Below are 26,369 nucleotides of genomic sequence, written 5' to 3'. Positions count from 1 at the left end.
CAATGTTTTGGTGCTTCAATTTTAGCATTAACTGTGATTCTGCTTTTGCAAGTTTTTGGTATAGGCTATGTACAGTGTATTCTGGGTTGTGCTATACATTGTTATTGCTTACAAGTAACACCAGTTGGCAAAATTCTATGATTCTATTTCAGTCTTTAGCACGTTTTTTATTCATTTTTGTAAATTTTAAAAGTTTTATTTTTATGCCATCTATGTCCACATTATATAATATTTTGTGTATTTGCTTCTTACAGAGTTAAAAGTTAGATACTTATATCAAAGACAAAACCTGATGCGATGCACAAGCGGGTCAAGCAGAAAGTTCTAAACTATGTTCAAAGTGGTTACCTGCTAAAACTTAAACACTACCTTGAAACATACACTAAGAAGAATGTGGATCTTAACTTAAACTTTAAATCTGGAGATCTGAACAGAACACCGCTGCATGTGGCTTGCTTGTTTGGTGATGATGCTGTAGTAAGATGCTTGCTAAGGTTTGGTGCGAGTGCTGAGATGTTGGATAAGAACAAAGAAACGCCGCTGCATTTGGCTGCAAAGTTCGTGGGTGAGGAGGGGAATTATTCTGGGTATAAAAATCTCATAGATCCTTTGATTCGAGATTATCCTGATGTTCTGTCATGGGAGAACAAGTGGAGGGAGACTTCTAGTCAGCTACTGAAGGATGCAAAGGAGAGGTATACTGCTAGAAAGGAGGACGAGGAAAACGCTTGGAAGGAAGAGGTTGGAAGTTGTTATAAGGATCAAGAGGAAGAGGAGGAAGATTCAGAGGAAAAGAAGTGGAAGGAGAAGTTGAGAAACGAATGGGATGATGACTGTGCGGACGTTGGGGTCCGAGATAATTTTATACTTAATGAAAATTGGGATGATTTTGTTCCTGATTATCCGACTTTTGAGCAATGGGCGGATCAGATGGCTGAGGAGTATAGGAGGAAAAATCAATCAAAAGTTGTCAGTAATCAGAGGAGAAAAGAGGAGAACAAGAAGAGGAAGAGAGCAGAGGTAAAGGACATGACTGATCGGATGGAGAGAGAACATGAGAATTATAGGAAGAGAAGACAAGCAATGAAAGATGAAATTTTGGAGTCGAAACACAAAAACTACAAAGAAAAGATGACAAAACACAAAGATTCAGTTGCAGATGACGATAAAAAGAAACTGCGTTTCAAGGATATACCATGGCCTTGTCTTGGGTCAATGGATGAAATGATGGAAGTAATTATGACCGGCCAACCTGCTGGGGATAACAAAGTAAAAAGAAAATATATTTTAAAGCAACTGATCCTTTGGCATCCAGATAAATTCGCGCAAAGATGTAGCAACCTCCTTGCAGATAATGATAAAGAATCAATATTGGACACAGTCAAAACTTTATCACAAGCTTTAAATAATGTTCTAAAAACATTTTAATGTTATTTGTTCTGCATGCAATAGTTTTGATAAAGCTGTTAAGTATTTTCTGATACTGGTAGAAAGATACATTCAGTAAAAATGTGTGGGAGACATATGTTTTATGCAAGTAAAATACCTTTTGTTTCAGTGGGATTTTTGGGCTTTTGTGTAAAATACTAATTCCATATTGAAGTAAGTCTTTTATTTTTAACAAAGTTTCTTATAAATTCCATTGCAACCTATGTGTAACTTAATCAAAGAATCTCAATAGTGAATGTATTAAATACTGATGTTGTAAATTAAGATGTCATCCAACTACATTGTTACTGCTCACAAACCAACTGCTGTAAAGCAATGTATTACAGGTGAGAATATAGATTTGTTTGGGCCTTCATTTTAAATGCTGAATTCCTTCAGCAAAGGTTTTTTAAAGTAAAATCTGAACTTTATTAACCCTCCCTTAATAGGCCACATAAGGGCTATGTTTTAAGATAATTTTGTAACTAATTAATTAAAACTATAAACTATTACATTCTTGGCTCAAATACTAAATGATGCACATTTTTAATTTCTCAAAATGTTATATGTTTTATATATAGGTAATCTATTTTTCCAATTATATATATTTTATTTAAACAGTACAAGTAGCCTTTATTCATGTTTCCATTTTTTTTTAAATACAACCATTTTTAAACAGGTAATTTCACCAGTGGAAGTGACTTGAATTTATTAATTTCTAAGAACACCCGACTAGAATTATTCACTGTCACACCAGAAGGCTTGCGTCCTGTCAAAGAAATCAATATATATGGCAGAATAGCTGTGCTCAAATTTTTCAGACCAGAAGTATGTATCGACTTAGCGTCACATAGTTCCATATTTTGTGGTTTATTATTGTATACATCTTAATTATTTGTGGATTATTTTTAAGGCTTAGTTACTGTTTTAAAATACAACTTTAAAACAGTAAATACATATATTATATATAATATGTATATATAGCTAAGTATAGCATTGTTTCTTCCATAAAGTGAATGTTACATATTAATATTTGTAAATTTGTGAACCAAAAATACTTTCAAAGCACTGTTCGTTTAAAACCACTAAATTAGTTTTGTAAACTAACAGATCAAATTTGTTTATCACCTTTATTTATTCTTTGTATTTGTGCTGCCATGGCTGTAAAATAAGTTTAAGAATCTCTGAAAAAAATCCAAATTTTCCTTGTATGGTGTGCTATATAGCTACACTGTATCAGCTTACCCCTATTAAAAGTACAGTAATTTTCCAATTTTTCCAGGGTGAAGATCGTGACTTATTGTTTATATTAACCGAGCGATATCATGGATGTATATTGCAATACAAAGCAACTGATGGCGGATGTGAAATTATCACCAAAGCAAGTGGGGATCTCAGTGTAAGTTTAATACATAGGAAAAAAACTAATTGTACTTTGCCCAAGTTATAGTGGCAACCAACAAAAAATAACTGTACATATTGCCTAAGTTGTAGGGGCAACCAACGAAAAATTAAAATTATATAGAAATAGATGCTCATATGGATTCCAAAGATACAGTGCACAAATTTTCTTTTTTTTGGTATGCCCCTTTAATATCTGTTATACACTGCTAAGAATTAACCAATTCAAAAATATGAACAGGATACAGTTGGCAGACCGCCAGAAACTGGAATAATTGGAATTATTGACCCAACAAGTAAACTTATTGGTCTTCGCTTGTATGAAGGGGTTTTCAAGGTAGGAATGTCGGTTTGGTGTTTTAGATGAGTGATTTAGAAGCGAGTTGTAAGTTAAAGCCAAGACATTTAACAGACATTGCTCTGACTCAGTGGTAACTAATAGGTTGTCCAAATTTTCGACAATACCGAAAAAAATCAAAACAAAAAAATCACCTGTAAAGTAACATATATGGTAATTCGTAAGTAGGCATGAGGTGTATAAAACAGAACGCACTGTTTAAAGGGGGTTGTTACCTAGCCACACGTGGATAAATAAGTTACATGGTGTGTTTTATAGTTCCTACCTTATGATCCAACTTCTGAAGAGTTACGACCTTTCAACATAAGAATTGAAGAACTGAGTGTCATTGATGCTAAATTCCTACATGGTTACACCACACCAACACTTGTTATTATTTACCAGGTAACTCTATTTATAAGAAGCAAAATTCGGTCTATAACCAACAGGTCTTGTTTTGCATCAAACTGTCAGCAATTATGCACCCACCCTGCCAACCACATTCTATTTATTTCTTTAAATTAGAAGCAAGGTTCTAGGGTGGTGCGTGGCTCGGAACTGGGATTTAGACCAAAGGTGGTTCATTTCCCTAAGCAAACACGCCTTTGCAAATATGCAAACCCGTTACTTAAAAATTTGATTAGTTTTTCATATTGTTGAAAATTTAATTATTTTTTTACCTGGCTTCTACATACGCTGTTGTATGTTGAAACCTCCATGACTTATTTTAATGAGAAATTCATTAGCTCTTGTACGTCAATACTTTTAACGACTATTTAATGTTTTTGCTAATTTCCATCTTTTATTTGTTTTAATTAGTTTGATCTTCCCTACTATATCCAAAGAGGTGGTGTCCGTACTGATTTATGTTGTTATGTTTAAAAAATATGTAATCCACGAACTTTATTTTGTCCGGTATAGAACTCCCAAGGTCGCCATGTGAAAACATATATAGTTGATGTACGTGACAAAGAAGTAGTAGCTGGACCGTGGAAACAAGAAAACATCGATGCTGAAGCCAACTTTATTATTAATGGTAATATATACTGTACGAACGTACAGGAAAATACAAATTTGTTTTAATTTTTTCCGAAAATTTATGTGTTTCTTCCCTAATTCGTAGCCTAGCACCAGCAGTATCTTTTCTATATGTGTGTTGCTCACTCAGCGCACACAGCCATTTAACAATGTAGCCAATCCTCACTCTTGAATAATAAATTTACTGATGACTAAAAGTGTTTTATACAGTTCTAACATTATTGTTTAATTATATCAGATCGCGAAACTTGTTTATTTGTTTTCAGTTCCCAAACCCTTAGCTGGATCCATAATCATTGGACAAGAATCCATCACCTACCATAATGGTGACAAATATATTCCTATTGCACCACCTCAAATAAAGGTGGGACATATTTTGTACTTGCGTAGGTGTATTTGGGTTTGAGCAAGATATTTTACGGCAATTGCTCCGACCCAGTGGTTACTTATGTGTTGTCTAAATTGCCGGGCATATTAAAAAATAATAATAAATAATTTCCCTTAAAGTTTCCTATGTGGTAACTCGTAAACTGGCACACTGTCATCTTTTGCACACAAGGGTATATCAGTTACTTTCATTCATTCATTCATTTATCAAAGGGGACTAGGTAGCTCTTTATGATTAAAGTTATAATTGTGTTATTAAATCTTTTAGTGAAACACTAGTAGAATTCATGAAAATTTCTACAAGTATACAAGTGAAAACCACTAATAAAATGCAAGAATTTTTTTTTTATTTTTTTCTGTTTTTTTCAGGACACAATCAACTGTTATGCTCCGGTAGATAAAGATGGATCAAGATACCTCCTCGGTGATCTTGCTGGTCATCTATTCATCCTTCTCCTGGAGAGTGATGAGATGATGGATGGAACAAACACAGTCAGGGATCTTAAGATTGAACTTCTTGGAGAGGTAACTTATTTTTGTGTGCATAGGTGTAAGGATGGTGTTTTTTACTCATTTTGTAATATATTATATTTCATATTTTTTTTTATTTCTGTGATACAGATATCTGTCTGGTAAAGTGTATGTGCTCGTAACCTAGGTGTTGATGTCAATTTTTGATCTTCTGGAGTGTCTTGCTTTGGGACAGTACCCATATAGATTAAAATATAGACACTATAGTTTAAGGTCAGAAGGCAGCAGTAGTTGAATGCACTAACATTTAAAACAAATTTGCTGGCAGTTGCTTCAACCCAGCAGTGCCTTATAGATTTGTCCAAATTCCAATAAAGTGATCACCTACAAAATTTCGTATGCGATAACTAGTACGCGGGCACAAGGTCACTGCTTTGCCTTACTCGGAAAACTTAATCGCTTTATTTGTTCTATCTATTTTGTCATTTATAAATTCCAATGTACAGGTTTCGATCCCAGAAGCAATCAGTTACCTTGACAATGGGGTGGTTTATATCGGGTCACGACTTGGAGATTCACAACTTATTCGGTTACATACAACACCTGTAGAAGTGCAGTGTAAGAAATTTAACTGATATATTATGCAGTATGTGTGTTGTGTGCAGTTTGGATATTTATACACATTTTGCTGTCTTAAATTATTGTATTAGACTCATCACTTTTTAGGTTTTATATAAGCTTAAATACTTTTATTGGCAGAAACGTTTTATATTTGTGTTTAAAAACCTTGAAATAGTAAATACAGATCATTTTGGGAACAAAAACGTTTGGTAAAAATGATTTTAATTTTGCCTCTTTAGTTAAATTTTGTCATTTTCTTTTGCAGCACCTACAGACTCTAGCATGGAAGGAAGACCCAAACCAAGTCTTATCAGTGTGCTTGACACTTATACCAACCTTGGTCCTATTATTGATATGTGTGTAGTTGATTTGGATAGACAAGGACAGGGTCAGGTCAGTGTTATATAAAAATGACAAAATGTTATTACAAAAACATTTTCTTAAAAATTTATTAAAAAAATTACAAAAATACGTTTTATATTTATATAGGTAAAAGTGTTTCTTACTAGTTAAAGTGTAGTTTTATTTCAGGAGCAATTATTATATTTTTGTTGAAGTACATTATATAAATATTTTACTACTCTACACATGTATGTTTTAAGGGGTAATTAACCTGTTAAAAAATAGAAAAAAAACATTAATTACCTTCTAATTTTTGATATTAATTGCTTTTTAAAAAAACTTCCTAAAAATAATGCTAACACCACACACAGGTGGTCACTTGTTCTGGCGCATTTAAAGAAGGAAGTCTCAGAATTATTAGAAACGGGATCGGAATCCAAGAACACGCGAGTATTGATTTGCCTGGAATTAAAGGTAAAGAAAGTTAACTTATTTTACTTAATACTACATGCTGCCCTAAAAGTTTTCACCTGTTTTTGTATAATTGTTTTAAGAGCTAAACCTGAGGCCAACTAACAATGTTTTAATAATACTTCCCTGATAGCCAGGTGTCTCACAGAGCTTTACTGCTTTATATTAGTTTATTTATGTTTGAATTGCCGTTATTCTATTAATAATAGACAAAATCAATAAATTTACAAAGTGACCTACAAATTTATGGCAACTTTTTTCAATAAAATAAAGGTTTATGGCCTTTAAGAGTGTTTGATACTTCACGGAGCTACGATACTCTCGTCATCTCATTCGTCGGACATTCTCGCATCCTCCAGTTGAGTGGAGAGGAAGTAGAAGAGACAGATCTTCCTGGATTTGATGATGAGAGCCAAACTTTTTACTGCTCCAATGTTTGCCACAACCAACTTGTACAGGTGAGAATAGTATTTTGTAATCTTTGAAATTGCCTGCTGGTTAAAAATTTGCACCAACATTTTGTTGGTTTTCATTACCAGAAAATTTGTGATGACATTGGTTATATTATACTTTTTCTTATTTTATATTCCTTGTTTACAAACTGCACTGTTATCTTAGATCACAGAGAAAAGCATCAGGTTGATATCACACACTGAGAGAAGACAAGTTCATGAATGGAAACCTAAGAATGATCGTCATATAAGTGTTGCTACATGCAATAAGTCACAAGTGTTGCTTGCTATTGGCTCATCTCTTCATTACTTTGAAATACAACCAGGTATGTGATTTTTTTTACAATCTTTAAAGGACTTGGATAAATGATGTAAGTTAAAGTTCTTAATATAGACTGATTTGAGACAAAATAACTGATTTAAGATTTCTTGGGAAAAACACACTGAATTAAATACTGTACCGCATATACTCTGTTAAAATGTATTATTCAACTTTATAAATAACACCCTACTTCACCCTACTAAACCAGTTTTCATGTTGTATGTTATGTAAATTACCTTGGGATTTCATAAATGTTTTAATAAGCTTTTTACAGAATTGTGTAACAGATCCTCACGACTTTAAAAGACTAAAAGACTGTTGTTATTTGTTAAAAAAAAAACAATTATAAAATATGGGAAAATATGTGCCAACGGTATCCATCTTACCCCACAGTATTATCCAATTATCTTTCTTAAAGGTGAGGTGATCGAACGAGCATGTGTGGATTTACCACACGAAGTTGCATGTTTAACTATTGAACCCCTGGTCAGTGACCCTTCAGAATTGGAAGGTCCAGACTTCGTCACGGCCTCTATATGCGCTGTCGGTTTATGGAACGACAACACAGCTCGTGTTCTTAAACTTCCAACATTAGAAGAGATGCACCAGCAGAAACTGGCCGATGGTTTGTCAAGTTGTTTGTATAACTTATCACTTATCACGGATTCGTGACATTTATATTAAATATTCTGCTACCAGGCATGTTTTAAAATAGTATTTTTCTTGACTTTTTTAATGTTTTACTAATTTTAATGTTTTACTTTTTATATTTGTTCTAAAAATTTTATTCTTTTTTAAACTGCTTTTCTTAAAGAGTACAATAAAATTGATGTGGAAAAGCTGTGAAAGTGTTTGAATCAACCAAATTTCTTTCTAGCAAAAAGTCAATCATTACTTTAAAAAAAATTATAATATTTATATATGTGGTTATATATGATTTATACCTATACAGTATAAGTAAAACAAGTTGACAAAAATTGTTCATCATGCAGAAATAATCCCACGTTCAATACTTCTGGTACAATTCGACGGTATTAACTATCTACTTGTGACTCTTGGTGACGGGACTCTGTTCTATTTTACTCTCAATCCTGAAACAGGTCAGTTAAAGATCAGCGCACAATGGGAATGTGGGGTAAGATGGGATACTACTGAAAAGGATCATAAAAAAAATGAATATTGTATTTCTATAGTATAAATTTATTGAAATAAATTTCTCCAGTGCTTCCGCAAACAAAGCTAAAATATCTCACCTCATTTATAAAGGTTATATCAGTGATAGAAAGAAAGTTCCACTTGGAACACAACCAACTTCCCTCAGTGTTTTCACGTCTGGTGGTTCACGAACAGTGTTCGCGTGTTCGGATCGTCCCACCGTCGTATATAGTTCGAATAAGAAGCTGGTATTTTCCAATGTCAATTTAAAAGAGGTTTCCCATATGTGCCCGCTGGATTCGGACGGTTATCCGGACAGGTATTGCATTGGGAGTAGTTTTAGACTTTTGTATATTTTTATACTAACGTTACTATATATGAATGAAAGAATGTATGTAACTATTATTTTCGTCAATCAGGGCAGCGATACCCGTTATATGACCAGTATTCTGCTTCATACCCCTCATGCCGCTTACGGTTTACCGTGTGTGTAACTTAGTTGGTGATCACTTTTTTGAATTTTTAAAGTTTTTTTTAATGTTTGGTTGGGGCTTAAATGAACCCATTTGTTCGCATAGTCTTGCCTTGGCCAATGACAACACCTTGTTGATCGGGACGATAGACGAAATACAGAAACTGCATATTCGCACAGTGCCGCTGTATGAGTCACCAAGAAGAATAGCTTACCAGGTTAACGACCAACTCATACTCACACTCAAATCGTGTGTTTCACTAGAATTAATAAATGTAACTTGTTTTATCCTTGTGTGGCAGAAAAACGGCAATCGTTATACCACGGGTGATCTGTTTCATACACCTCGCGGCAGCTTACGAGTTCCCATGTATGTAGCTTTGTTGGCGACTGGTTTTTCTGTGTGATCGGCAATTTAGACAACCCATTATACCATATGGGCTTGTCATTAGGAAAAATTTCAGACCAAGCTAATTTAAAATCACATTTGTTCATGCAGGAAGAATCTCAATGCTTTGGCCTTGTCACTTTACGTACAGACTCCGTCGACGCTACCGGTGATAAGATGAAAATAACAAGACCCAGCGCTAGCACTCAGGTATAAAATTAATTTGATGATATGACGAGCGGGTAATAGGCAAATCTGATCAACAGTTCGGTTGCGATTTGTAGCTCTGACGCTGAATGACTGCCATAACATTATACGGTTACAGCATCGATGCGTAACGATTTTAAGCTGGTTCAGGCAAGGTCAATATAATATCCTGTTGAATGAATCTCGGTAAAATCAATAGAAATGCTCCGAGTGGCTCTTGGCAATGAACTCATCACAGTATAGTGTGCACTTATGCACCAACAGTCCGACACATATTGAATAATGAATGAATGAATGAATGAATTTAACTTATTTACACTCGCGTGAATGGCAAGGACGGTCTTTATAACACGGGTGTTCTGTTTCATATACACATTGTGTCCGTTGACGGGTTATTACGTATAAAAATAATAACTGAATAAATGTTACTTATTTAACACTCGCGTGGCGGGCAAAGACAGTCGTTATAACACGGGTGTCTGTTTCATACACCTCGTGCCCGCTTACGAGTTACCATGTATATGTAACTTGATGGGGATTTTTGGGGGGATGTTTATGCCTGGCTGATATTTTAAACAACTAATTAAGTAGAATACATGTTAAATATTGTTCATAGGCATCGGTATGCACGAAAAGTCCACCCGTAGACGGAAGATCCGTCGAAGGTTTTTCTGCCACAGCTGATATAGGCAGTTTGCTTATAATAGACCAACATACATTTGAAGGTGGCTATATCTTTTCATATCTTTTATCATGTGTTTTTTAGTTTTACGAAGCTAAAGCCTCAATGTTAAATTGTTTAATAAGAATATCAATTAAAAAAATGCGGGTATTTCATTATATAAATATTCTTTGTTTGCTACCAAATAGGATGAGAAAAGAGAATCAAAACATGTTCACAACAGACGTTGTATTATCAATTAATGTAACTAACCATAGGCCCCAATGAAAACTAACATTAGGAAAAAACATACTGAAAACCCACTTATAGAATCTAACACTGTCTTCTTTCAGTCCACCATGCATACCAGCTTGACACGAACGAGGAACCCTTAAGCATTATGTCATGCAAATTAGGATCGGATCCTAACTCTTACTTCGTGGTCGGCACTGCGTTCGTTTACATGGAAGAAACTGAACCAAAACACGGCCGAATTCTCGTCTTTCATTATATTGACAGTAAGACTTTTTACTATTGTGGGTGCATGTTTTTGTTTTTTTTTTCTTTAACCGTCGTATGACTGGTGTTATGCCACTCAAAGGGTACTCGATGTATAAGAAACGGAGATTAAGCCGTTTTTGAAAAAAGTGACCCCGACGTGATTTGTATTGTGGGTGTATGGGCAAGACAGTTAACGGCAATTACTTCAACCCAGTGGTCACTAATGGGTAATCTAAATTGTCAGCCATGCTTAAAAAATAATCACCCACAAAGTTACATACGTGATAACTCAAAAGCGGGCACGGGGTGTATAAAACAGAACAATTTAAGAAAGATAATTGCTTTTCAAGATAGTTAATTCTATCGTATATGCTTCATGTCAGCGATAAAACAGTTTTTTTTTTTTTTCTAGATAAATTAACGTTGGTGGCGGAAAAAGAGGTGAAAGGAGCCGTGTTTTGTCTTTGCCAGTTTAACGGCCACGTTTTGGCTGCCATTAACACGTCGGTAAGTTGACACAATCATTAAATTCGTCCGTATTTTAATAAACTGGGTATAATTTTTTTCAATTTTAAATGTAAGTTTTTCTAATTCATTTATAAAAAAACGAGTAACACATGTTACATATACAAAATTGGGATTTAATTTACGTATATTAGATTATATTTAACTGGTATGTTTTTGTTCTCCTTTATCGTTTCAATTCGCTAGTAAACGAAGAATATTTACATAATATATAACCTTGTCCCAACGACTTAAAATTACCGTTGTTAATTGCTACAAAATATGGGACATTATGCTAACGGTACCCATCTTACCCCACGCTAATATACATAGGTGAGCATATACCAGTGGACGACAGAAAAAGAGTTACGTGCCGAGTGCAGCAACCAAAGCAATATATTGGCATTGTACTTAAAATGCAAGGGCGACTTCGTGTTAGTTGGCGACCTCATGCGCAGTATGAGCATCTTAAACTACAAGCACGTAGAAGGCAATCTAGACGAGGTAATCTTATTTTATTATTACTTAAAATAAAATCAGACCCATTTTAACTCATTTTACATGTTTGTTTACGAGTATATCGGTCATTGAATTGTACGTTTTACATTTAATAGTGAATGAATGGCATAATATGTGTTCTGGAGCGACATTTCACACTCCTCGTCCTGGTAAAGTTTGTCATATATGCTTTATTGCTATGTTTATACACGGCAACATAACAGCACTCGTACTGCGTTTTAAAACTCATTTTGTGCGGTAATATTCGATAAGTCATGAACTATGCTGAAGGTATACACCGTATTTAACCTATTGATTTGAACGTGGTACTCCCGAGTACATGGTAATAATATGTAATAACTTTGGTTTGTATTGGGTTCAGATAGCGAAGGATTACAGTCCAAATTGGATGACGGCTGTCGAGATTTTAGACGACGATAATTTCTTAGGCGCCGAAAATTTCTACAACGTATTTATCTGCCAGAAAGACAGGTACAGGTTGAAATTTTTTAAAAAATTTGGTGAAAAACTAAAAGTTTGGTTTTTTTAAATAAATATTTATTAATTTTCTTCGCCTGGTTGGCAGCGACAATCGTTATAACACGGGGTTTCTGTTTTATCTTTCACCGGTCATTTATATACAGTGGTGCTACTACAGACGAAGAAAGGTCCAAGCTACGAGAAGCCGCTTTGTTTCACGTTGGTGATTCAATAAACACTTTTCGTCATGGTTCACTAGTCATGCAGAACGTGGGGGAAACTGCGGTTTCTTCGAAGGTAAATTAATCACCGTCAGTGTTATGTTAATTATGTGCTAGTTAGTAGCCCATGAAAAGCTTAAAAGCGTCGAGTAGTTCTAAACAAATGTAGAACCCCACGACGATCGCTGTAAGCTTTCAAGGGCACTTCGTACAATACGTATTGTTCGCGCTTTAACACAGGGGCGACACACCAAAGCTGTTGGTATTTAAAACAGCTATTCAATACAGTTTAAATCAACTCCATGTTTACAGTCCCTATTCGTTGGTCCGCGTCCGCTTTAGCAAACCTAGTTTAACCTGAATGCCGAATTCACTTCTATAGGGGCATATTCTCTTCGGTACAGTGCATGGGAGTATAGGAGTGATTACAACAGTCGACGAAGACCTATACGCATTTCTGCATTCTATACAGAACCGGCTTGCCAAAGTCATCAAGAGCGTCGGAAACATAGACCACGAATCATATCCTTTTATTATCGATATTTTAATGGTGGTAAACCGAGGAGACGTCTGGTTTTGTAGTATGCGCGTCAGAATATTTACAAAACATCAGTGCAATATAAATTCCCACGTCATATCGTTAGGAAACTGCTTATACAAAGCTGTGGCCATGTTTACATTAGATGTTATGCTAGAGGCAAATGCTCTTAGATAAACACAATTACCCACCGAATTTACAAGCCTGAAGCAACAGCTTTTAAGCAACCCTGTTAGTGGCTCCCGACGGGGCAATTTTAAGCACAATTATAGAAAATGGCGTTTTATAGTTCGCAGTTGCTGGTTTCTAATTTGATGCCATATGTTAAATGTTTACATGGGGTCAGTTTCGTAATGTAAAACTACATCGCACTGCGACTTGCTTAAAACGAATATATTTTATACACTTAGCAATTAGCACACGTTTTGCATCTAAATGTTCCATGTTGCGATTTAAACGCACCATTAGTATGTAACAGTTGTATATGAACTGTGCGTTTTTACATCCGTAAGCTGCAATTAATCTTCATTTCCTTAACCTATCCTATACGTGGAGATCGTTTTGCACCAACGAAAAGACGGAGGCTCACCGTGGGTTCGTGGATGGCGACCTTATTGAATGTTTTCTCGATCTTAACAGGGAAAAGATGGCAGAAGTAGCAAAGGGTTTGATGGTAAAAAATTTTAATGATCGTACTGTGTAAAGGTTACATGCCGAAAGCGTTAACTTTTAGAGATTTAATTTTTGTGATCTTGTAAGTAAGCCAAGTAACAGGCTTTTCGTAATACATGATCCAGTTTAAGAATATGTATAATCCGTAGCCCATATCAATTCTAAAGTAGCATAATGCCGGAATGTTTCCATAGTTGTTTTAAACTTTAAAGGATTAACACGTCACGCATTAAGGGTTAATTAACGGTGCGAATAATATTCCGTGTAAAGTAGCACCCGTGACTATGTTTTCCAATTAATTTAGAAATGTTTATTTAAAGGCGCTGTCTAAACCTATGCCGCATTGGCTAAATTTGTAATTAACATTTCGTATACCTGTTAAGTTTTATCTCATATTACGTGACTTGCAGGTAAAAGAGCATGGGACGAAACGAGAAGCAACGGTTGATGACTTGATAAAAGCAGTGGAAGAAATGAACCGCATTCATTAAAACGAAAACATGATTTTCCTTAAATTTGTGAACCCCACAAAAACGCTGCGTCAATTTGCGTTAGTTTCATTCACTCAGTTTTTGACCATACTTTTTTAGAACGCGCAAAATTTTTCTCTAACAATCATTGTTCGGTATTTCTTGCTGCTGTTTCGTCAAGCGAGGCCTAGCAAATACCGCGGGTCGATTTAATTTCATGTAGCTACGGCTATATTTGTTGGCCTAATATGCGCCCAATGATGATGGATTTCCTAATAAAATAATTGCAACGCCGGGAGTCTCACATATGACGACTGGTGTGCTATTTAAATTGTTGACGTTGGTGAACGCCGTTAAACAACCACTGAGGAATTTGCTTGGCTAGTTTATGGAATACGGAGAAACAGTGCACTGGACGTAACTGCTTATTGAGCGTTTATTGACTGGTTAGTTTTAAAGATTGAAATTATTGATCTAAAATTCTAAGACATGTTTTGGAAAAGTGGGAGTTCAAAATGTAACAGTAAACTGTATTAAGCCAATATATCGCACTATACAGGCATCAACTCGTTGCGTGTATGTTAAAGTGTAGTGTAATGGGTGTGTTTGTTTGTTTGCAATGTATTGGGTCGGGTTGCCAGACAACTAAGTAATCATTAACCTAAAACCCCCCGGTTATTGATAGCTAGTGTAAGCGCAATCAAGCCCAAAAGTTCCAGGCAGCTACCATGTTACGTGAGAAAAGAAATTACCTGTTCAAAAGACCCCAGTTGTATCGTATTCTTTGTCATTTCAAGTCTTTTAGATCGGGTTGCCGCCGCCGGTCACAGTTCCCGTGAGTATAATAAGAAAAAGGGGATGACGTCAATGCCTTTGGTTACGGGTGACTGGTTATCAGCTGACGGCCCGCAAGCGTCCTTTCTTCAGCTACAGGTCGTAAACAAATCCATGAGTTCCTTGTTTGAAAAGAGGTCTTGGGAGTGTTTTGGATATTACAGTAGAATGACACAAAAGGTTCGTTTAATACCGGCACAACAAAGGCGTGTATAGAGTATAAAGTTCAAGGAAACATGTATCTGTGCCATTTTATTTTTGTTTAGACGGAAAGAAACTGAAGTTATAAAATAACAGTAAAAAATAAATTCACTTTGTTGAAATGTTTTTCTGTATTGATTCTATTTTTTAGTGAAATCCGTAGCCTATGTGATGTAACTTCTTTTACAATTATAATTGTGTAGCCTGTACTATATATAGAATTTCGGTAATACAATATATGATGCCCTTATGTAACAATTTAAAGAAACATTGTTTTTCTATGTTAGCGGATTACTACTATTACCATTATTGTAAAATGTGTGCCATTTTAAAGAAATGTATCATTTTATGTCCCAATTAAAAGTAAATTTACTATAGCAACATCGAAAAGGAAATTAATACGACTTACTCTCTACCAGACTTACTCAACTAAGCATATTTTAAGTTACTGATACTGAAAAAAATTGTTCAATTTTGTGCCTAGTAATTTGTCATCATTGATCTTGAAAGAATATACGATCTTATTTTCACAATGGTAAGTCCTGTATAAAATATGTTGTTTTTATGTTGTTTTCTTCGGTTTTGTTGATAATATGCCAACCTGAGTGTGAGTCATATACTTTATGAATGTGAGGTATATACTGTACATGACTGTTTAGTGTTTACAACTAGTATAAAATATGTCAATGTTTTTTAATCATATTGGCATTTTGAGTTACTTTTTGAGTTTTTGTGTATTTGTATGTTCACTCAGGTTAAATTAAAGACTTGCACAAGCTTTCATTAAAAGTTACCCTAAATTTAGGGAATAAAACACACAACTGGTCTTAATTCTGGATAAAAAGCAAAAACACGACACATACTGGTGCACCGCATATGCAGGACTGAGTATTGATCAAGCTTGAATTACAAAACACAATTTTTATTTTTACATAAATCTTCCGAATATGCATAAAACAATTTCTATTTTTCTGCAGTCAGATGATAACAATGGAAACACAGGAGTTGGTGGTGAGGGGGATATCTCGTACAATTCACTTCCTTTTAAAATGGCTCTACCCATGGTTGCTGTTGGTACTTTTATACTCGCATTAAGCTTTGCCTTCTGCTGTTACCTAGCCCGGTAAAAACACTAAATAGATAAGTTATAGGAACGTACCAACGAAAAAATGAACTTTGTATATAGGTAGACAAAGATGCTCAAATGTGATATAAAGGTACCAGTACCATCCAAATTTTAAACATTGAAACAGCTTTTTGACAAAAGTCTTGTAAAATAGAACATGTTAAGTATCTTTCTCTAACCATAAACAATGTTTGATTTTTGGTTGGTATGTCCGTTAATCCATTTTATCCTGCAACAAAAATGTGTTCTACATTGCCACTGTTTGTAAACATTCAAATTTATAGTCCAGTGCTTTTACTGCTTTACATACAAATCTCTACATTCTTATATTTTAGTTATCACAGTATAGTTAATCACTTGTGTTTATTGCCCATCTAAATTAGCCTTCAAATTTAATAGGTTGCGTAAGCATCGAAGCAGAATTAAAGGTTATAAAAAGGTGAGCTAAATTCTTGTTTACAGTTTCACAAATTGGAAATAAAATATGCATGAACTTTTCTTTACCTTGTTGTAGGCTTACATGTGCTTCGTGTTCCATGCATTATGGTTTGCAGTAATGACAGAAGTCAATTAAGAATAAATGTTGTCCCAAGCTATTTAATGCCATCCACTTCCTAATAGTTATAGTAAAACCAAACCATTTGGCTTATACAGAATTAATATCTGAAACAATGAAGTTCCACTTTTTGGTACAATAATCTTTGGAACTATTTTGCAGCTGTTTAAAAGTTTGGTACACAAGACACAAACAATAACAAGAATAAGAGTATTGCCATACTCTTTTTTGCAGTATAACATTTTCATAACATTGATGTGCCAGTCTGTGGTCGCATCCCTATCAATTTAATACCCTTAATGTACAGGAGTTTCTTCATGTAAGGTTCTTGTTTATTACCCTTTATATTCATGGCAGGTTATTTTAAACAAGAAGAAAGAAAACCCATTAGAAGATACAAAAAATGAAGTAACTTATTACATATTATATTATTAAACCTGTTTATTTTTAACTCAATTACATTAAAATTAAAATTTTCATGCTTTGTTAACCATTACAATTCTCAAAATGTTGGTCACAATAATCATTTGCTAGAATAGTAGTTTCTAGAATATGTTGTACCTGGTAGCAACCGCAGGATATTTTATACTATGTGTTTTGTGATTTCTGCTTTCTTTTTAGTATGTACACGAGTACACCCAGTATTCTAGTTTTTTATGAACATTTATTATTTTTTTCCAGACCTGCCCAGTCTGCCTTGAAGATTTTAAAAAAAAGGAAGTTTTAGCAATATGTCCATGTCATCACGTTTTCCATAAAAAGTAAGTTTTCTTGGGCAGTGTTTTGCTGCAGCGACCAATTGTTATATATTTTGTATTAAGAATTTCAACTATACTGTGTGTGCATTGTGTTGTGACTTTTTATTTCTGTATTTGCAATATCAGTACATTGACTCTATGCAACTCAGTAAACAAGATATTTCTTCTCAACAGATGCCTATGTAAGTGGTTAGAATTACGCCCTACGTGTCCCATGTGTATGTCCCATATTTCGGTCCATTACCACAGTCACGCCAGCACCGGTGGTGGCGCTGGAACTTCTTTTACAATCCCTGCTACAATGGGTGCACCTGCTGGGTTGTTCCCAAGCCAGGTTTGACTTTATTTCCTTCAACATTGCTCTGCACCCAAAACTTTGAGGTTTATCTCGTACCAAGTGAGATTACAGGTTGAGTGCTGTGTTATATTCTCACTAGTTAACCTGTTTGAGATGACAGTACCCCCTGTATTGAAGTTTTTACACAATGTCTAGCATTTCTTTCCAATTGTTCCATTTCTTTTTCTCGTTTTGTTTTAGTATCTTCTTACTGAAAGATTGGTCATTATTTTAATTGCTTTTTGTTTTACCAAGAGTTTGGGCAAGCCAGAATCTGCATAACTGTTTTTCTTTAACCAACACCACATTCTGTATTTCTTTTTAGATTTTTTTTAGAAAACAGGAAAATAGCCGCTGTGTTTTCACATAGGAGTATAGGACCCAATGTGACTTTATAGTGCTTGTTACAAAACTTTCAATTTTGCTGCCATAAACATGTGTTATTTTACAATCTACGCAGAAACTGTTATCGAATTTTCTTATAATATTGTAATTTTTCATTTACCAATCACAGGAACATACTTAATTCAAAGCATGTTTTAAATTTATTTGGTATACAGTTCTTAAAATGGGTTTAAACTACTCGTAATCATGCGTAATATTTTTCAAAACCACAACATTGCGTATTACGTGATCGCGTTAATGACAAGTTAATTCTTGGATATTTATGTGTTTGTTGCGCTTAGGCGACCGTCACTGTATAAATTGTTCTTTTGTATTCACATCCCTTTTCCCCCTTCCAGTTTCATTGTTGTCACCAGGAAAGGACGAGACGGGAACAATTGCTTTTGTCTCTTTCCAGTATTATCCTCTCTTTATATTTCCCCAGGGCAACGGGCTTGGCTAATGTTGCACACTCCGGGAAACCGTGTAATCTGTGCAAAGATATATATAAACCTTGGCATGACGCTACCGCATCAGCGTCTCTGTTTCTTTCTCTTCCTGTTAACAAGAAACAACATTGTTTTGACGCATTTTGCTGGCAATACCAGCTGCTACTTAATACCGTTAGCTCCCAATTACGTGTGTTGCCGTTTGCATACAATATAATTGTAATGTTTACATCATGCAGAGCTCACAATTAACTGCATACAACTCTCGACGTGTTTCTACGTTATCGTGTGCTCGTTACCGGTTGCATTGAACGTTTCTGTTGAAAAATAACTGATATTTTTGCAACAGTGACTGGGTACAGCTATACTATGTAATCATTTTTTTTCATTTACAGTTCCATGCGAATTGCATGCCCATGTAACACTACCTTTACCGCTTTAAACGTGGTGGACAGCCATCATCAGCCAACTGTACATTGCTCTCCTGACCTTACTAGCTATCGTTTCACAATCCGTTTGAATGTTTATTGATTGGAATAAATTACCGTTTTTTATTGTCTTGGTTTGGTTTGATATTGTATCGACAGAAAACGTGTGTGCTGTAGATTAAAAATATTGTTTATTTTGATGCACGCGTGTAGTAAATGGGCTACAGACACGCCGCGTCACGCCTTCCGTCATCATAATGGAACGTTGTAGTGTGATCAGTACACTGAACAACATCATAATTTTCTACGTATTGCTATTAAAAAACCTAGACAGCTTGGTTCGCAATTCTTGCTCACTTGCAGCGTCGCAGTTCTTTCGGTAACTGATGCATGTTTTACACGAAAATTCAACCTATTGTTCGCGATTCTGTGCATTTTATTTTTATGGCTCTATGGTACTGTTGTTTTTGTCAAAAGCAGAAAACTGTATGACATTTCACATCGATTTGGTGTGTGAAAATTGGATACAGGACAGAATTGCCTTCTATACAAAATACGAGTCCCTCTATATTACGCGTCGCCCAACATTTTTATACGGGCTTCTGTTGATAATTTTTTGTACGCTTATATTTATTCACCCTTCTTTATCTTTAGGACCAATTCAACCAACAAAAAACGCGATTATATATACAGCATACTTGCGGATTTATTCATAAGTTTTGGAATCGGGATGTCGGCATTCTTTCCTTGACTGGTGTGTTGTCGTTTAACTTCAGTTTTGTGTCCGCAAACGGTCATTTAATATTTAAAGTTTAATATGAAACGTACGCCAATAATGTGTGACGTCAAGCAACGTGCGAATCTTGCTGTCATTTCACGACAACTGATGAAAGAGTTTTTGGTGACCCGGGTTTGGTCATTAAATTTGACAGCAAAGTCATTCAGAGGAAATGGTCAAGTGCCAGCCAAATTGACAGGGTTACCACCAAGCTTAGCTGCGTCGTCGGATGATAGAAAATTACATGACACATGTCGCGTGGTACATAACGGGCAATACCGTTATACAAAGTTGTGCATGCCAGTCACGTTTTGAAATGCGCTTAACGCGCTTTTTCAAACCGTGCGATTTATGATGTATGAGAGAAAATCCCGTATTTAAAGATCATTATTATTATTCAATGTTGCAGCAAAGTTTTCCACAGCATTATCCACAATTAAACTATGTATTTTGTTTATTAGTGACCATATCTGCGTTTTTTAGCTAACACTTTGCATTCGTCTTTAAACTGGCACCATAAAACTTGTCGCATATTACTAAATTGCATTAGCGAGACAAAATTTCAAGGCGGTTATATAATTAATGTAATCTGCCTAAGATAGTGACGTCGATGCTACACAAGTGTAAACACGGTCAATATACCTGCGATTTCTATAACATAAATAAGTTCCCTCCTTGGGAAAATGCGTGAACGTCCTTTACTCAATGACGTAATAGATTTGCCCTATCCTGGCTTCTGATTGGTTAACGATTCGAAACTGGTGCAGTTTGGGTATTTTTTCTTCACGTGAGGATTGCTTTTCAGACCCAACTGAAGAAGGCGAATTTGTTTTCAATTTGAAAACGGTACGTATTACTGTTTATATTTACATTTTAAAATGTTTTTAAATTTGTGGATATCACGTGCATAGTATGTGTTATCGATTCGTTCTGGTCTCGTCCCGTTTACTACTGCTAATATTGCGCATTTTCTACATTGCCGAGCACTTTTCACAACATTTCAAATACATTTGGTGGTGTCACTCGTTACCAAGCATTTCATACCCTAGCGTCACGTGTTGTAGCCCAACAATATTTTGTTTGCATATTATCAAAAGCTGTGCATTTCCCAGGGTGTCATAAGAAAAAAGACATGTGTATAAATATATTTTAATACAGAATAAATAGTTCAGTTGCATACATAATACAGACAAATAGCTAGGTATTTAACCACAGGTTGTTATCAGCTTCTATTACAGTGAACTTATGTATATTTAAAAGCAGTAATATATAACTTTACCAAGGACAGCTGTGGTTTAAAATAATGAGTATTAATTTTTCTTTAGATTGATTATAATTAGGAATGGTGGAGAACTTAGTCCCCTACAGTAAGTGGGACCCGGTAGTTCACGAACTCTCAGAGGAGTTCCGATTGACGAATTTTACCGGTTTAAAAGGGTGAGGGTGTAAGGTCCCCCAGAAGGTGCTGCTCAAACTTCTGGAGGGATTAGAAGCTCTTTCCAATGGGTTTCAAAATGGCCAACTACAACCCACACCCACTGTTGGTGAGATTTTGCTTAAGCCCCATGCCCTTGCTACATACACGCCTCAAAAACACTATCGTCACCTGCGCTAACGATTGACACCATCAACAATATTCCCTCCAAACTGTTTCAGGCACTCAACCACTTACATAATGCTCCCATTTCAGGGCTCTCTGCTCCACCATGGCACTAAGACCAAAATTTGACCCCCAATCCCACAATCTTGACAAAAAATTTCGCCTAACCAAGTACACTGGTGAGGTGCTTTTTCATAAACTGCTAACCACGGTATATTTAATGATCTGATGTATTGGATCTTAATTGTTTAGGATTGCATGGAGGAGGGTGTAAAGTGCCAAACGATGTCTTGGTTAAATTGCTCCAAGAACTTGGTGCAAATCCATATCATGATGAGCAGTATATGGGAGGCATGATAATGCCACGCTTAGGTAAGGCTCAAAATCACAAAAAAAACACTGTTGCCGCATATAACATTACATTTTGTAACAAAAACATGAGGCTGTATGCATGGGCATGGTGATTTGCTGTGTATTTATAAAACAGGTTCATTGAATTAACTGAATAAAATTCTCCAGGTATTGGCCTTGACTGCTGTGTAATACCACTCCGATTTGGAGGGCTTTCACTTCTTCAAACGACAGATTTTTTTTATCCACTTATTGATGATCCTTATATGATGGTAGGTATAGTAAACAATAAACATATTCCTATGTTTTTGTTGGTTTTAGCTAAACTTTCTTTTTGTTCAGGGGAAAATTGCTTGTGCCAATGTTTTAAGTGATTTGTATGCAATTGGTGTAACAGAATGTGACAATATGCTCATGCTACTCGGTGTCAGTTCAAAGTTTACCGAAAAAGAAAGAGATACTGTTATTCCACTTATGATACATGGGTTTAAGGTAAGCATTGTAAGAAATATTAAAGGGTCCAAAGGCCCTTTAATATTGGAGATAGATGTACAACACATCAATTTACTTGAAAAAAATTGAAATTCACAGGATAGTGCAGAGGAAGCAGGAACTTCAATAAATGGGGGACAAACTGTTCTAAATCCATGGTGTCTTATTGGAGGGGTGGCTACTACAGTTTGCCAGCAGAATGAATTTATTATGTGAGTACGCATGACCTTGTGTAAAGTTTTGCAGGGGGTGTGTCACTGACATTTTATCACATGCCATTAGTTAAACATTTGCTCATACTATAATTGGAAGTAAACCGCCTAGCTAAGCACCATTCCCTAAATTAGAATTTGCTATTTGCACTAGGAATGAACTTATAATAAATTTAAACTGTTAGTTTGTTATCTGTAGTTTGGCTTATAATTTGTGCATTGCTGCTAATTGCCCTTTTTCTGATGCTAAAGTAGAATAGCCTTCTTTGTTTTCAAATATGGCAAACTATAAACATTTATACTTAAGCCTTTACAAAGTTATCTTGGTATTAACATAATAATATTCTATTCAGTGTTTTTAAATAAAACCTATGGGTTTCCATTTCCGCAGTGCATTTAATTGTGTGGAAAATGTTAAATCAACAATGTGAATTTTGTTTATGTTTCTAGGCCAGACAATGCTGTCCCAGGGGATGTACTTGTACTCACAAAACCACTTGGTACTCAGGTGGCTTGTAATTCACACCAATGGTTGGAACAACGCAACGACAAATGGAACCGCATTAAGTTGGTTGTTTCTGAGGATGAAGTAGAAAAAGCTTATCATGATGCAATGTTTAACATGGCAAGACTCAACAGAACTGGTAAATGCAGTATGTTATAATTTCACTGAATATAACATTTGTTAATCATAACCTATTGATTTTGGTCATTTTAAATATTGTAACTGTTGTTTTCGACATATGCTATTGCACCCTACTTAAAAGCATAGGAAATTTTAATCAGGTGACTGGTGACTTTTGGTAACAAAGTGTACTGCATCAGCATTTGCCACATAACCAGAGATTTATAAAACCTAGTGTCATATCCCCATCTTTTTTTTTCTTTTATTGATGGAACATCATCGGTTTACCTGTTACCATGCTATGTTTACCCAGACTTTTCTCATAGGGTATTTAACTTATTGCAGGGCATGCATACCCGTTTTGGATGCCTATACACATACACTTAAATGACATTGATGACATTGACATATAAACAAACTTATCTTTTTGCAGCCGCACAATTAATGCACACGTTCAACAGTCATGGAGCAACAGATGTGACTGGTTTCGGAATTCTTGGTCATGCAGCTAACCTAGCTAAGCAACAACGAAGTGAAGTTAACTTTGTCATTCACAATCTTCCATGTATTGCCAAGATGGCAGCCATTGCAAAAGCATGCGGAAATATGTTTGGTCTCCTACAAGGAACATCAGCAGAAACCTCTGGTACAGAAACTTTATATTAATATGTCAATGTTAGTAATGTATTTGCCTATTTGGTGGGGTTGTTTAACATTTAATTTTGAAGGTGTTTAATGTTTATAGTTTAATTTTTTTAAATGCTGAATTTTCTGTATGGCTTAAATTAAACCATAAATGTTACTGCGTAAGTTATTTAACAAAATGTTACTGAGTAGGTTTATATTTAAAAAAGTAAAACAAAATATATTATGTTAAGGTGGCTTGTTGATCTGCCTTCCACGAGAGCAAGCAGCCAAGTTTTGTGCTGAAATAAAGAAAGTAGAAGGAAACCAAGCTTGGATTATTGGCATTGTTGAAGCAGGTATGTTCCCCCAACTTAAGATTTCAAAGCTTTTTGATTCCAGTCATACAGCAGGCAGGCAGTGGAACTGCTACCTGTGCACAATTTACATTTTGGGTGTTCTTCTAATAGACTTAAAACTTTAACACAATATTCTTCCTGTTTGTCAGTGGTGTTTAGCCGATTTCATTTATTACATGTTTTACCAGGCAACCGTACTGCACGAATTATTGAAAAACCAAGAGTAATTGAAGTTCAAACATTGGAAGATGGAACTGTACAAAGTGTCCCACCAACTTCTACTCCACGAAGAACTGTAAGTTTGTTTGGTTAAAAAATACCTGCGTCTTGTTATAGTAATGATTTTAATTTTTGATAATTATTTCAGATAAAACCATCCGCTATAGAACAGCAAAAGACCATGTTACCAGAAGTAAGCTTAGCTGCAACTTTGTCACTGTGTCTGTAGTGTTTCATTATTTAATGATTTTCCCCTCTTTCTTCAGATACAAACTCAGCCAAACAATAACTTGCAACAACACCAACAAACCCAACAAGTTACCAACATCATTCACAGCGTGCAGCAGCCACAAGTGATGCAGCAACAAGCACCTTCTGTAACGCTACTCACACCAGTCACCATGCATGAGCAAGTACAACAGGTTTGGCATACAAAGTTTCGAAGTTGCTGTATTTGATTGAAAAGAGCATACAAAGTTTCGAAGTTGCTGTATTTGATAGAAAAGAACCTAAGATAGTTACCATGTTTTGCAACGTTGAAAGTTCTATGTATGTTCAGAGCATCACATTATTTCTTTGCATTGTGTACTTTATATGTACATCTCTATAATTTATTTAGGAGTTCTCCTTTGTTTTCTAGGTCATTGTGCAAGACCCCCAACAGTACCAACACCACCAGCAAATGCAACAGTTTCAGAATCATCACCAGTAACGGCCAATTGTAGCAATAATCGTGACCAACTTTTTATTATTATACAATAGTGTATCCTTGAAGCCAGATGAAGTACTGCTATGATGCAGTGAGGAATATTTGGAACGATTCGCGAAGCAATTGAGCAGCTTGTTATCGCATATTGACCAAATGAACTTAACCCACCACATAGCAGCTTAATGAAATCCACTTTTAAAATTTGTATGAAAACAAAGGAAAGTGGGATTGAAGCCCTGCTGTTATGTTGGAGGTTAACCAACAAGGTTTCTCACTACATGCGCGTTATTATTGCCAATTTTAATTTTGTTTTTGAATAAAAACGGATATGTATTTGGTCAGGAATATGATAACAATGGGATCTTAAAATAGGGTGGTGTATAATTAAAAACGTATTTTACCTATATCACACAATTCCAGTTATGATGGTGTACAATTAAAAACATATTTTACCTGTTTATTTTGAAAATCACGCGATTCCAATTTATCTCTAAACGGGATTATGTTTATTGAAAATGAAGGCAAGATCTCGCTGGGATGGTAATTCAAATTCACCGCTACACCAGGAAACTTAAATAAATGGTTGAAGTTATGGAAATAGACGATTTACAACATTACGTAGAGAAATGGGACACTTTAACTTTATAAGCTTCTTTTACAAATAAACCTAAGCAATGTATGAAAGCTAATTAAAGAAGACATTGCGTAGACAAATCGTTTTACAAGGATGTATTATTGTATTCACTAAATTAAATTTCGCGAATACGCAGTTCACGCACAATCTATTGGGTTACGAAGTACGTCGAAAACCAGTGTGAAAAGAAAAGCAGACAATACGAGTATAGTTTTTTTTATTTAGCGACACATGCACATCGTGTAAAGCTAAGCAGTTTATCAAACAAGGACAAAAATAACACAAAGAGCATAAAAAGCGCGCAAAAATGCTAAACAATAAAACGAATCGGTTAAAATATTCCCGCCAGCAGAAATCGTTCCACAATGCTAAAGAAATCCTAAATCCAACGCCTCTTTGCTAATAACTCCATTTTTGCAGCGTGCTTTAGTAAAACAACATGAAATTGTAACGGAAATTACTAGAGAAACACGATAACTATCATCTCAACCCTTAAAACCAGCTGAAGTTATAGAGTTACAACAACTCCGCTTCACAAACAGTAAGCCGTTGCTCGAATATAGTCTCTAAACAGACTGCGCCCCTGCTATTGGGTATAGCGACCTTTGTTTGTTGTATTATGACGTCATGTACGCCTATAGCCACTTTAGTTCGGC

At 35.3% G+C, this 26,369-nt stretch overlaps 4 protein-coding genes across 4 annotated transcripts; all 4 read left to right on the top strand.

The window, feature by feature from the left end:
• Positions 1-4: 4 nt before the first annotated feature.
• Positions 5-1,672, top strand: LOC100177896 (NF-kappa-B inhibitor-like protein 1). Its single transcript, XM_002125658.4, has one exon. The coding sequence runs from the start codon at positions 298-300 to the stop codon at positions 1,426-1,428; it is 1,131 nt and encodes a 376-aa protein (XP_002125694.1). The 5' UTR covers positions 5-297; the 3' UTR covers positions 1,429-1,672.
• Positions 1,631-14,368, top strand: LOC100187356 (DNA damage-binding protein 1). The gene is made up of 27 exons (XM_026835557.1): positions 1,631-1,775; positions 2,108-2,256; positions 2,711-2,827; positions 3,071-3,166; positions 3,446-3,571; positions 4,088-4,202; positions 4,471-4,568; positions 4,961-5,116; positions 5,569-5,680; positions 5,949-6,076; positions 6,397-6,499; positions 6,770-6,954; positions 7,115-7,274; positions 7,689-7,895; positions 8,263-8,370; positions 8,537-8,744; positions 9,004-9,115; positions 9,397-9,495; positions 10,109-10,217; positions 10,507-10,671; positions 11,067-11,161; positions 11,492-11,662; positions 12,039-12,148; positions 12,301-12,433; positions 12,740-12,880; positions 13,446-13,568; positions 13,978-14,368. Exons 1-27 carry the CDS (start codon positions 1,715-1,717, stop codon positions 14,056-14,058), a joined length of 3,468 nt encoding a protein of 1,155 aa, XP_026691358.1. The 5' UTR covers positions 1,631-1,714; the 3' UTR covers positions 14,059-14,368.
• A 1,121-nt stretch (positions 14,369-15,489) lies between these two features.
• Positions 15,490-19,310, top strand: LOC100184971 (RING finger protein 24). The gene is made up of 6 exons (XM_002129326.5): positions 15,490-15,607; positions 16,050-16,195; positions 16,598-16,637; positions 17,112-17,162; positions 17,436-17,515; positions 17,687-19,310. Exons 1-6 carry the CDS (start codon positions 15,605-15,607, stop codon positions 17,850-17,852), a joined length of 486 nt encoding a protein of 161 aa, XP_002129362.1. The 5' UTR covers positions 15,490-15,604; the 3' UTR covers positions 17,853-19,310.
• Positions 19,311-20,636: 1,326 nt separating this feature from the next.
• On the top strand, positions 20,637-25,544 carry sephs2 (selenophosphate synthetase 2). The gene is made up of 12 exons (NM_001190261.1): positions 20,637-20,734; positions 21,214-21,432; positions 22,008-22,111; positions 22,182-22,331; positions 22,431-22,543; positions 22,994-23,187; positions 23,602-23,814; positions 24,047-24,151; positions 24,340-24,446; positions 24,519-24,563; positions 24,637-24,792; positions 25,011-25,544. The coding sequence occupies exons 2-12, from the start codon at positions 21,231-21,233 to the stop codon at positions 25,080-25,082; spliced, it is 1,461 nt and encodes a 486-aa protein (NP_001177190.1). The 5' UTR covers positions 20,637-20,734; positions 21,214-21,230; the 3' UTR covers positions 25,083-25,544.
• The last annotated feature ends 825 nt before the right edge of the window (positions 25,545-26,369 follow it).

The sequence above is a fragment of the Ciona intestinalis genome, chromosome 8 (genome assembly GCF_000224145.3).
Source record: "Ciona intestinalis chromosome 8, KH, whole genome shotgun sequence".
NCBI classification, from domain to species: Eukaryota; Metazoa; Chordata; class Ascidiacea; order Phlebobranchia; family Cionidae; genus Ciona; species Ciona intestinalis.
Note: the sequence above shows the minus strand (reverse complement) of the source record. Positions and strands in the feature narration are given on the sequence as shown.

Excerpts from the sequence above, each read along its gene's own strand:
- LOC100184971 (XM_002129326.5), top strand. Across the intron at positions 16,638-17,111 it reads GAATTAAAGGTTATAAAAAG|GTTATTTTAAACAAGAAGAA; the intron begins GTGAGCTAAATT and ends TATTCATGGCAG. Across the intron at positions 17,163-17,435 it reads TAGAAGATACAAAAAATGAA|ACCTGCCCAGTCTGCCTTGA; the intron begins GTAACTTATTAC and ends ATTTTTTTCCAG.
- LOC100177896 (XM_002125658.4), top strand. The coding sequence starts at position 298 with ATGCACAAGCGGGTCAAGCAGAAAGTTCTAAACTATGTTCAAAGTGGT.
- LOC100187356 (XM_026835557.1), top strand. The coding sequence starts at position 1,715 with ATGTCATCCAACTACATTGTTACTGCTCACAAACCAACTGCTGTAAAG. Across the intron at positions 5,681-5,948 it reads AACACCTGTAGAAGTGCAGT|CACCTACAGACTCTAGCATG; the intron begins GTAAGAAATTTA and ends TTTCTTTTGCAG. Across the intron at positions 6,955-7,114 it reads GCCACAACCAACTTGTACAG|ATCACAGAGAAAAGCATCAG; the intron begins GTGAGAATAGTA and ends CTGTTATCTTAG.